This window comes from Neodiprion fabricii, chromosome 3, assembly GCF_021155785.1.
Source record: "Neodiprion fabricii isolate iyNeoFabr1 chromosome 3, iyNeoFabr1.1, whole genome shotgun sequence".
Taxonomy (NCBI): Eukaryota; Metazoa; Arthropoda; class Insecta; order Hymenoptera; family Diprionidae; genus Neodiprion; species Neodiprion fabricii.
The window spans coordinates 38673077-38685988 of NC_060241.1; the positions used below are offsets into that span (position 1 = coordinate 38673077).

General features: G+C 37.9%; 2 protein-coding genes across 2 annotated transcripts in view; both read right to left on the reverse strand.

The window, feature by feature from the left end:
- Positions 1 to 8163, reverse strand: part of LOC124178679 — a 70338-nt gene extending 62175 nt beyond the window's left edge. Inside the window, exons 1-7 of the mRNA XM_046562223.1 lie at positions 7787 to 8163; positions 5834 to 6716; positions 2702 to 2958; positions 2180 to 2582; positions 1815 to 2067; positions 1196 to 1387; positions 167 to 851 (exon numbers count right to left, since the gene is read on the reverse strand). Of these exons, the coding sequence (XP_046418179.1) occupies positions 167 to 851; positions 1196 to 1387; positions 1815 to 2067; positions 2180 to 2582; positions 2702 to 2958; positions 5834 to 6623 (2580 nt within the window). The 5' untranslated portion in view covers positions 6624 to 6716; positions 7787 to 8163. The remainder of the gene's footprint in view (positions 1 to 166; positions 852 to 1195; positions 1388 to 1814; positions 2068 to 2179; positions 2583 to 2701; positions 2959 to 5833; positions 6717 to 7786) is intronic.
- Positions 8164 to 8766: 603 nt separating this feature from the next.
- LOC124178680 (E3 ubiquitin-protein ligase MYLIP) overlaps positions 8767 to 12912 on the reverse strand; it is a 140325-nt gene continuing 136179 nt past the window's right edge. The window contains exon 7 of the mRNA XM_046562224.1: positions 8767 to 12854. Within this exon, the coding sequence (XP_046418180.1) occupies positions 12516 to 12854 (339 nt within the window). The 3' untranslated portion in view covers positions 8767 to 12515. The remainder of the gene's footprint in view (positions 12855 to 12912) is intronic.

Below are 12912 nucleotides of genomic sequence, written 5' to 3' on the forward strand. Positions count from 1 at the left end.
TCTTGTTGACTTGCTACTTTTAGGTTTGAAAATACGGTATTTGAGTTATCTAATGAGACGAGAAACAAAATTTCCAAAATATAAACGTGATTTTTTCGAATCACGAAAATAAACTTTAAATGATGATACACTATAAACTGTAGAAAAAAGAAAAAAAATAATTTACCACTTTTTCAGATCTTTCTCCCGATGGCAATCTGGCGACAGCTGCATCAGGACCATTTTCAGGTGGCGGTGGTTGAACGATCCAGTTATATTCTCTTTTATCGACAGGCAAGCCCCATCTTTCGTACTCGAGGCTCTGCGTCCGTAACGTCTCATAACAATCGAGACAAACGACGGCAAAGTCACCATTTTCCAATAACAAGCTTTTCTCGGGCTGTCTGTGGTTCTTAAGAAAGGCAAAGTCTTTAACAGGAAGCGCTCTGACGCGTTTCCGATAAGTCGTAATACCGCAAACGAAGCAACAGTAATCATGCGTATTGTACTGCCTCTCGGCAGTGTTAATTTGCTGTCCGCCCGACAAACTCTCGTATTTTCGCCACTGGTCGAGCAGAGAATGATAACAAAATGTACAGACTAGCGCTGAGCCGTCTTCCCTCAGCTGTTCGGCGTTCAGAGGTGACTGATGGCGCAAAAGCTCAGGAAAGAACGGTGCGTTTCGACCCTGAGGTCGCCCGTATAGAACCCTTGCCAAGGTGAGATCGCTGTGTAGGCCGCACAAAAAACAGTAGATCGAACTACTCGACGTCCCGGGAATGCTGCTGAATGTTCTATCTGAACTCAAACTTGGCGGTGTTGCTATCGATCTACCAACATCTCCGTTTGGATGTGGGCTAGGAATATCATACCTAAAAGAATCAAAAATACCTTTTGTTTTAATCAGTTCCTCCATAAATACTTTATACACATATAGCTTTCAAACATCAGCAATAAATACAGAATTACCAAAACCTCAAATGGTCACCAGGTTAACAAATAACTACATTTTTACTTCGATAAACAGCTCGCTTTAAAAAATAGATACACAATATATGTGAGAAAGAACGAAAGTTTTGTGGAACCTGTTATTTTAAGTTACAGACCAAATTGCGAGAATCGTAAATTCAAATAAAACTTACTTTGCAACAAACTTATTATGCATAAAATTTGCCAGTATTTCAGAGAAGCGAATTAAAATGGGATTATTCATCACCTCCGACGTTCTAATGGAACTCGTTCGGCATCCATGCTCTCCCACTGCTGAGATAGGTGATTGACGCACTGACTACATGCCAAGACACGTCCGTGACTGTCCATGCACGCATTTTCGGAAGTACGTGCCATTCCTCTTAGACACGGAAAATGCATTGCATGGGAGTTCATGCCTTCCGGACTAGTCGATAACCTAATTGCATAAACATTATCCTATGAATAAATTGATGCAAACTATTGACTGTAGATTGATAAAGTCTTTATCATGATATTAACAGGAACGATTTTGTCAATTGGTAAATGACACTTGAAAAAACTGACAATAATACAGCCTTATTTTAAACGGAACTAAAATTCTAGATTAAAGAAAAATTGATTCACAATTTCACTTCGTATAAATTGTAATAAGGTTCAAGCATTAATTTTCATAAAACACGCGAGAAAAATGACTCGTCATCGGCCTGCATCATCTATTTTATTTTTTAATTTGTTTTACGTCTCGTAAATTGAATTTATGCGATCAGAATACAAAATTTCCGGCTGAATAAACGAACTCTGTGCCAGTAATTGGAGAATAATACAAAAAATGTATCATATCCAGAAGAACCAAGGAATCTTACCATTCCATGTGATTTCGAGGATAGAGCCTTTCGCAAATGTAGCACCGATAATTTTGTCCCGGCGCAACATTGCCGTTTTCTGCCGGTCCATTGCTAGGAGAATTTCGTTGCCTCGACGTGGTATTTTTTATGTTAATGCTACGCTGTTTGTTTGCAACAGCGCTTGATTTGTTTAAATCATATGGCTTAAAACGGATGTCGCTTCCCGCAGAATTAGCTGGTGATTTTGGGACAGCCGGCCTTGGTGACAGACCTGTAAAGGGAAACGATGAAACAAATTTAATACCCCAGATAAAAGTAATGCGTGAATCCGAGGTGAATCAACGCCGAATAAAAATGTACGCTTTTTCATTAAAAAGACTTGCCTTGCTGCCTGAGATCGTTTTGTTGTGAAATAATAGCGGCGGGATGTTGCTGCCCATCGTGATTGTCGCCTCCGAAAACTTGCTGTTTCTGAGGAATGGCCTTGTAGCAAATAGAACAAACTTGCACCATGCCTTGAGGACTTATCGGACTTGCACCAGGTGGTGGCCTCAAAGAACATATGAATGGGAAATAGGCTTCCTTTTCCGGATTTGAACAGCAATACAAAAGTCTTATACTTGACGACGGATATTCCAGGGCGCACGTATAACATATGAATGTCGTGGTGTCGACTGCAGGAGCGTGTCGTTTTCTCAGCGCGTAATTTCTCTCCCCGTGAGGTACACCCTGTCGGGTGTAAGCTTTCCATTGCAATAAAAGGTGATTCTGACACGCCGAGCAAGCCTGTAAAATAATAAGAATTACATTTGCATGTATTCATTCTTGCTTGGGAACGGATTTATTTGAGGAATTTATCTTATCTCGAAGCAATTCATGTCTTTCACGATTGACACTGGTTTTACCTGCACTCGTCCAGCGCTGTCCATTGGCCGACTTCTGCTGGGTCTTGGATGAAGCATTAGTGATGGAAAAAATGGTGGCGGGCTGGTAGCAGGATGTGGAGGAGTCGGCAGCGGCTTGGCCGCAATGTGGCTTAGGGAACCTCTCTTGTATTCATCTCCGCAAACGTAACAGACTTCGGTCACTGAGTTTTTGTCAGGCATTGATAAATCTAATATATCAGTGCCGACGCTGGACGTCGATCCGCCACTATAGATAGCTGAAATGATAAAAATTAATGTTAAGTATGCATATAATCCGTCGAAGATGATCAACTAATTGCAAACTAACTGCTTTTATAATAACTCTATCATAGAATATGATCTAAAATATAAAACGCAAACCTGCTAGCGTATGTACTATTTACTTTCCAACATTGTTTAAATCAACATTCAATTTAGTCGATTAAACACAATTTACACTTTGCCTCGTGTAAAATTTTTTTGTCACATCTCTGAACATTGAGACCAAACGATATAGTTATTTAATACTTGTGTTTTTGAGCCAAATATTCTAGCTTCTGCCGTTTTCTAAGCAGGTAGATGAAATATGAAAAATAATGTGTTAACCATTTTATGTTTTCTTTAGATAATGACAACTGTAGCAACACATTTTCTTATCTAGCAGTAAAGCTCATCAGACTGAAGTTAGTAAAGTTATCGTAACGATTTATTCTGACAAAGAACCGTTATTTTGCTATTTTGGAATTCAGTAAACCATAGTAAAACAAAAGGCACAAATATTTCGCAATCTGAGTTCTTTAAAAATCATTGTACAACTAAGAAAATAGTGATTATGGCCCCAATGTTTCATTACATTAACGTTACTAACTTCAACCTCGTTGAACCACAGGGTCGAAGCCTTTCATTAGTTATTGTATAATTGTTGGTCTACGAATAAGAATTAATTCGTATGTATGAGTTATCACATCACCACAAATAAAAGGAGCGGGAAAACGAAAGAAAAAAAATGCAACAGGCTAAGGCCAATTTAAATGAACCCGTAGCTGTGTATTTATCGTCAGCAGATATTGCATGCCAAAGAAATTGAACCATATTAATGCTGAAGAGCAAGAGTTCTCAGTAGGTAACAATTAACTTCACGTCGCTCAAAGTATAATGGTGTGAAAATTTATAGGTAGAGATGATAAAGTTTACTAATTCAGGTAATTGGATCAATAATAGAATTCATAGCGTTATATTTGTTTCTTCATCCATTCAACCAGTTTTTAAAACTCGCAAACTTTGACAATGATTGGAAATATTGAAATATGTATATCATCAACTGTGACATACGAGACTAAAAGAGTTACAAGGATGTAATAGATTGCGTCACAGTGAGCAACGTACACGTAAGCCAGATGATAAACCAAGAGATATCAAAAGTGTAGACCAATTCGTTTTTTGATATCGTTAAAAAAAAAAAAAATTAAGAGAAACAACTGATTACCAAAATCGATATGGCGCAGTTGTATTCTAGGACCTGGGTCATTCCGCTTGGATGAAGTAAACAAACCGTTTCTTTGTACGATGCACTCCCTCTCTCTCTCTCTCATGAAAGAGATTGCAAAGAGGGGGAAAAAAGAAATAAAAGTTTGCTTGACCTCAGATAAAGACCCAATTAAAGTGAAGAGGTCGATCAAGAAGTGGGAAATTTTTGCTCAACTAGATATACATAGATAGATATCGACAGATGCGAGACATTGGCTTACTGGAGCAATAGAAATTTTCTACTTTTTTTTTTCTAATTTTTTCACCTGCGCCAAAAATGAAAGTTTAATGTCAATAAACGCAAAGTTGGCATTACGTTAGAAAATATCGTAACAGATGCTAGTGCCAAGAGATATTTATTGCTAACTTGTGTTACAGATATTTCTATGACATTGGAGGGGGGCTTAATCTCTGCTTTTTTAAATTTACTATTGCATCATTGTTTACAGTTAAGTGTAAACACAACAGTCAGACGGAGCATGCAACACATGTAACGATGATGCAAGGTTTGCAAATGATAATGTTCGGTAAATGTTAGAGGTGAAATCAATTATTAGCATAAAAATTAACCATGAGGCTGTGTTCGTTTGTTACAAAATATTATACAGAGTTTTCGTGACCAATTAATAAAAAGTTTCTTGGCGTGGTTACCGCTGTGCAAATACTAGCTTGCAGTTAGTATCACCTTTATAATTGCAACATTCCAAGCCAATTTATGTTTGCACAATTCATCTGTTGATTTTTAATTCAAGAATATTTCACAGGATGTCGACGACTGTAACCTGAAACTGTACTTGTCAGTGTGCAAAAGCTACCCCTTTTTTTAATTATAGCACCATCCTGATTGAACTAGCAATTTAATTACCGTGTATTTAAATAGGTGTAAATATCTATAACCAAAATTTCAAAACAGTGATTAAAATATGCATTTCTCACTCACTCAAATAACCGGATGCAAGAGTGGACTTTTCTTTGAATACAACAATATTTTGCGAATGCGACAAAAAATTGAGAAAAAATCCTAAAAGTGCAAAAATAACGAAAGAAAAAACTTTTTTCCCACTACATTAGGCCAACAAATTGGTTATGTAAATCAATTCACTTCACGCCTACTCCAGCAGATAATTTATGTAAATTTGCAAAGTTCAGACATGAAACAAAGTTGCAAGTTAAAATTCTGTCATTCTTTTATCTTTGTACATTTTATTTTTGACTCACCAACCTTTTCATCTAACCAATCAATTCTGAGTCTTACGCTACTCGACTGGATCAGGAATTTTTCGAATTCACAAACATTGATCATGTTTCATTCGGTAATGACTATTGTCAAAGAAGGATCTGATCAGAATATTCTGTTTTCATTACTCCGGATTGTGAATACACATACATATTCTTCAACTCTTTGGAAAGTCAACTGATTGCCTGATTCAAGGATCAGTCGGTCGACACCCGAGTCTAAGCGAGTAAAAAGCGGCTGTTGGTAGCGCATATAAAATATTTCTATAATATATTATCACTATCTATGCCTAAAGAGTAAATATTGAAGATGCGTTCTTCTGATACGGACTCTCTCACCCTCTCTCTGATTACACGATAAATATTTACCTTGCGGTTGAGGTGGTAGACTAGGTTGCGGTGCTGGCGAGCTTCTGGGAGCATGTCTTAAATCTAATGCTGCCTCGTTGGAGAGTCTAGTTTCATCGACGACTTGTCGAGGGCTCTGTAGCCTCTGATGCGGTGACTGTAGTCTTTGATGAGGTGACTCCATGGTCAGTCTTGCTTGTTCAAGATGTCTGGACGATTCGGCAGCGTTAGAATGCGGCCTTTGCAGTTCAACGGAATTAGACGGTGGTCTAGACTGTTCGACTCTGGGCGAGGGGGAATTTGGCAGTAATCTTGGGGACACGCCGACCGGCCGACTCTCCTGCCTTGTCTGCGTCGTCGGCTGTTCGTTAGTGAGCCCCAAAACTTGCGCCGCGTATTCCCCCTGGAGTGCCATTTCTGCTCCAGTAAAAGGACCTCCGTCGCACCGCTTCAGCCAGTAAACCCTCTGGTTGTGGGGCCTGGCGTCTCTCTCGTAGCTGTCCCATTGCTGCAAGAGTAGAGCGTAGCAGAGACTACAGACTTTTATGGCGCCGCTCCTAACCCCTTCGCCTCTGTAGCCAGCCGGCGGTTCGTGAGACTCCAAAAATGGAAAATATGGTTCGCTGGGCGAAGCGCCTATACTAGGTTTTACTCTGAGCCAGTATTGCTCACTGTGACCCAGGGTTCCGCAAACAAAACAAATCCTGGGTCCTCCCCCCTCGTCTGACATCAGTGACACGCAGGCCGGATTCACCAGCGATTGCCCCTCTAGTCCCGGCTCATTTTTCACATACAACTTGCTTTCCATCATGTCAGGAAACCATTGAGTTTTTTTTTTTCACTTCTCGTCGCTTATTATCTTCTTAACAAAATCTGAAGCGACTAACCAGCATAGGTTTCAATTCTGCAAAATGTAAATTCATCATTATACGACGCTTTTACTGCCGTGACATCAAAAGCAAAGCCTAAGCAGTAAAGAATAGATTTTACTAAAGTAAATTGGTTGAAGTTTGTTCGGTATAACCGTGCAGGAAGCATGACGCACTTGAAACGACAAATATTGGTTCGCAATCTAAGGGAATTTTGGAACGGGTAATTTAAGTGTGAAAAAACCGATTGAAAATAATAGAACAAATTTGATTGGCAAACATGTTGGACAAACTGAGCATGTACGCAGAGATTGTTCTAGGAGGGTACAGAGAAGAGAATAACTGACAAGAGAGAGTATGTGAGAGTTGGTGTATCCAGTTTCAATTAACACTCACGTCGGAAGAGGCATCTGAACAAACGAGATGTGGTGCTGTTAATTTGCATAGACAAGGTAAGAGAGTGACAAATAAATAATGGTGCAGTATATTCATGGGTAAGGATGAATTCGCGATATTGCGAATTGGCATTGAGGGTTTGGCAGTTTGGCTAGTTTTTCTAGAAAAAGCATAAGCCTCGATGGGAGAACTCTTCTATTTCGAAGTGGCAGCTAGAGGAAGGATAGAAGTCTGGTCTCATTGTATGCAAATGAGTTTATTTGGGTGCAGCTGTGACCCCATTCCCCGTACGACGTACCGAAAACGAGTGGCATTCCGTGTCGAAAGAAAAACGCGATCGGCAGCTTCGCCGAGGAGAGGATAACCTTCGCAGGAGGGGAATAAGAGAAGAAGCAGGTCGAACAAACCCGTAATGAAAACGACAGCGAACTAGTTTTGAGAGGAGGCAGGCGGCGCACAATGGTGGGAACTTTTGATCGTTCCGAGCAGATAACGCGATTTGGAAGCCGAGATATACGCCCGCGATTGCCGCGAGGGTTGTCGCGAGTTTTTTCCACCACTTTCGAAGTGAAATCGGGGGTGACGGAGGCGGGAAATAAGGTATTCGCTACGTATTCCCAGTCAATTCGGCTGCACACTGGCGGATGCCTTCCGAAATACGCACGAGCCGCGGATGAGGTAGGTCTTTGTTAGGGGCGACTTCACTTACGTTTTTGATGTTTTAGCGAATCACATGGGACGCGCACAGCATCGCTAATTAGTTCGCGAAGGTTAGCCGAGAGGCGTAAAACGTTTAGGAGAACCAGGGCCCTCTTATCTCGGCCCCTAGTCTCTGCCATACGTTCCCGAACTCCATACAGTATTGCGGGGTGTCACCTTCAACTCACTATTAGACACAGATTTAATCATATTTAGATCACCGACGCACCCTCGGCTCAACGTTTAACGCGTCTTTTATCAATTTATACGTAATTATGCTTATTTTATCTTTACAGAGGCTAAGAAAAATACATTTTTCCTAATGTGTAGCACCGCAACTTTGATCTCATTCGGCAGCCATGTTGTAAAATTCCGATTCGCGTCCCATGATGCCACGCAAGTCCATCATATGACAGTGCAGACTAATCGGCCAATCGGAGGCCTTTGCGCATCCTCGCGCAGCTCACGGAGCGATGAAACGCGCCACTCTTACCCGGCGCGCGATATTTCGAAATATCTTATATCAAATTCGTTTTTTCCACACACCCGTCGTCTCGCCGACGTGTCGCGACCTCGTTAATATACACTGATCGAATGTCTCGTTCGCGATTTCGTTCCTTCTTTCGGTATTGATTGTTTTAGCACAGGTACTTGGCAAACGAGAGAATAACTCTCGTTGGCAGTGCTATTATTTTTTCAGCTGAAATTCCCCACTCGTGTGTTGTATACGCATTTCGTACCACTATCAAGTATGTATGTAGTACCTCTAAGAACGATGTTAACTTAATTACAATATTTACTGATTTTGAAAGGAAATTTATTCATAGCTGCTTTTCTCAACTAGTTAATGACGAATACAACTTCTTTTTACGTCACGTCGAGAAACGAGTAAAACTTGAATTCCTTCAGCACAAAACGAAGTATTTTATCTGTACATGTTTTGATGGAAAAATAAGGAAGCGGTGTGTGGGTTCATAAATGAGTTGAATATTAACGTTTTTTCAATGATAATTTGTATTTAATCATCATCATCATCTCAAGAAACATAGTACACGGTATTATGCCCGCATACATAAGGTGTTTTCGTTCGTTTATACCAACAAGGATGTGGTGTTAATACGTTTTTTTTTTAAATTTAATTTTCTTCCTTCTTTAATGGTAATACTAAAAAATAATTGAAAATACTTTCAAAATACTCTTTGCAAATAATTAATCCTGATGACTCTCCGTTTTTACTACAATACAGAGATACAAACTACAAGATTTTTTTTGTCTTTTCGTTTTTTCCTTCCAATGTCTTCTATACAGAGAGATAATCACAAAAATTCATTATTAGGTATTTAATTATTATTATTATATTTATATTATCATTGCTGAATAGACACACAATAGTAGTACAAACATTTTTTTGGGTAAAGGGAGGGAATTGGGTTGGGGGATGGGAGGACTTCAATTTTAGTCCAGTCATCAAATAATCATCGTGATAAACTTTGGAACTACATATTATCGGACCAATTACCATGTTTGCAGAACATTCGTACTGACTTTCTCAGCAGTTACAAGTTACTTGATAATTGCAGTACCGATACAATTATACAAACAACTTGCTTCATGCCCCGAAGAAAGAAATATCCCGAAACTCATTCTCTGTCCATTATTATCATTGGTACTCAGGGATGAGATTCTGCAAAGTTTAATAATGTGTAGTAATTTGAATGACAACGGACTAAAAACGAAAAATTGCATTGAATTATTTCGCTAGTGTTGCAAATTGCAATCGTATATGTAACGATACTTTATACTTGATATAATATGTTTTCTTTAACTGTATGGACATGCTTAATTGCTTATATCAAGGGAAAAAAAAAAAGGAAAAAAAAATTATTACCCGAGGCAATCATAATTGAATGTTCACCTCGGTTGCATGTGAATACAAATGAATATTGAACAGTATTAACATTATTATTATTATTATGCCTTATAAATAGTTACAGACTAAGTTTACATTGCATTGATGTCTGACTATAACAATTGCCTTGTCTCACTTCTTCTCTCTTTTTTCTTTCTTTCTCACTCGCTCCCTTATTTTCTTTCTGTGTTGCTCGACCATTCTCACACTCGCACGCATACTTAACAAATCGTTAGGTTTTTGATATCGGCATGAATCTTAAATTCTAATTCCTTGAAACACTTCACAGAAATGATAAAATAAACGTAAAAACACAATAAGATATATATGTAAACTGACTTAGGCTAAAAGTTGAAAAGTGCGTACAAAGAGTGTCATCTTAAAGTTTCCAAAAGGAAATAGAAACATAAAAGTGACGAAGGAAATGCCAGAAATTTCACTCAACGGATACAATATTCATATGAATTTGTGCAAATTAATTTTCAATTTTGAGGTCAAGATTGTCGTCGATAATTAAATTATCGGGGCGTGATACATTAACGTGTGTACGTGCTACAAAATTTCATATCTCAATCAACACTCTGTTTCTACGCATTTATAATATCCAATTATTGAATTAATGTATTGTGGTTTTTATTATGTCTTGTTCTTACAATTATCAATCGTGGACCAGTCTGGTATATAAATCGGATTTGACATTTGGTGAACCTATGACTTTTACTCGTTTGACCCCTCCCAAGAGGTTATCGGAGCTACTCATTTATACATACGAACAGATATTATGGTAACAACCCGTGCCTGAGCATATACGGGATGTTTAATAAGTGGAGAAGGTTATCGGCTTTACAGAATTACTATAGAAGCAAATTTTTTTGCTCTTGCAAGGATATGGTTGTCAGATATACGAATCTAGGACTCTATATTAATATTCATTATTTTCTTTATAGTACCTCTAATTGTATGCATATCATTCTCGATCAACAATAGCAACGACATTAAAAGACCAGATCTGCATAGTTTAGGATCACGTTGTCTGTGTGCGTCTTCTTTTGGAGATTTATTTATTAGAGATAATTAGGCAATCCTGAGATTACCGAGAAAAATATCTTCATAGCATATGCATATAGTGACCTGTACAATCTGGAAACTCACTGAAATCATAACATCATTGACGCTTGCATACTATGTCCAAGACTTTGATAATATAAATCAGACAATACTATAACTTTTTTTTACCGTATTAAACATATGTATCACTAAAAATATCGAAATTGCGGGTCTTCAGTTATCAGCTTATTCGTGTGTTACAATCTATATGTACACAAGCCCTATGTATACGTATATTAAATTTACCAGGGGTCAGTTTCTCTGATAAAACTTTAACCTCCGCACTTAGGGGTCACGTCTGATTCAGTTCAGCGCAGAAAACGTAAGATAAAATAAAATAGCATAAAAAATAAACAAAAGTAAATTGTAAGAAAGACCCTGAATTTGAGGGCACTGAAATAAATTGTATTGTACATTGTAATGAATAAAAAACATTGGTCCATTTATCACTTTAAAATAAGAATCCCTTAATAACTATGCAATTCTTTTTTTGTTAATTATTATTATTATATTTTTTTTCGTATAGTTAATTTTTATTTATTTTTTGTTCGTTTTCATCGTATTGTTATCACTGATATCTTAGTTATATGACTTTTAAAAATACCACAAAAGTTCTTTATTTATGATTTTATAAATTTCTTATTTCCTTTCATTCAATATCCTCTTTGTTCACAGCACTTTTATTAGCGAATATTATCTTTGAAGATTTCTAGAGTCCATTCGTGATGTGATTACACTTCTAGAAATTGAAACATTATATTTTCAACACTTAACAGAGATATGCGTCATCTCGTTCGAATTTCTAGTAATATACACAACGTTCAATAGTTCAGTTGGCAATAAACAACATCTCGCAAAAGTATAGAGTTCAATTGGTTTTTTGTAGAAATCTATCAAACTGCACGTTACATTAAATCATTATAGTTCAAAGGTGAAATTGTACGCTACTCTTTGGTTTTAAACATCAAATTTTATTTTGCATCTGAAACAGCTTTGAATGTATCATCGAGTGTAATCAAATAATGCTTGGACTCTATAGTTGGTGAACTTACCTCAAGCAGCCTTTCCTCTTACTCCACGATTTAATGAAAAGACAAACACAGATGTTCCTTAAAAAATAATTCCTCAAGCGGGATGTACCGAAAAAACGAGACAAGAAAAAGGTGAACTAAAGTAAAAGCCGTTATTTTAGAGCGTTTTTGTTTTCTCTGATACTTTTTGCCTAATTTTTCGAGGACTCGACACGTCAAACTTAGAAAATTAGACTGAGTCAGTAAGATTCGAAAACTCCCAAAATAAAGGTAAAATATTGTCATTCGATATACATATAATGTATTTGTACAGTTTTTATTCATATTCCGAAATCGAGAAGATAAGCGCGCCTGATTTCACGCATTCAATTTTTTAATGACCCTGTCAAGAAATTGTAAAAAATGTATATTTCCCTCGTCAATTTAATGCTGCCCTTCTAACCAAAAACTAACCGACGATGATCAGGCTTTACAATGAAAAAAAAAAATAATTCACAGGATCGGATGTCTATTCTCTTTCAAAGAAAATGGTAACATGTATCCCAAATTGACCAGGAAATGACAACGACAGACTTTGCCCACCAAGTGTTTGGACGCTGTACCATGTCCGCTCAATATATCCTCTCAATCCTGCATGTGAAAATTCTAACAAATTTTTGAAAGGCGTTGAATCTACGCCTTGCGCGGCGCTCTCAAATATTGCTATTATTGTTATTGATGTTGTCATCACTTGTGATGATTCTCTCACTGATCATTTCTTCTGGAGATGATTTGACGCTGAACGTTGGTCCGACCACTTCTGAGGACATTTTGAAATTGTGTTTATCCACGTGGGTCAATTCGATCGGTAGATAAATTGTACGACAGTGATCGATGTCTGCTCTACAGAGGGGACAACGTGAACAGCGTCTAGCGCACTCCAAGCAAGCGACGGCATGGCCGCAGGGAAACAAGGCGGTGTCCAAACTGCGATCCATACAAATTCTGCACAGCATCGCGTCTAGAAGTCTCGCCAAGCATTCGCGTGATTCCTGTGTGAATTGAGAAGAGAAAAAATAGATTAAAATAAGAGTCACACGGCATTGTTCA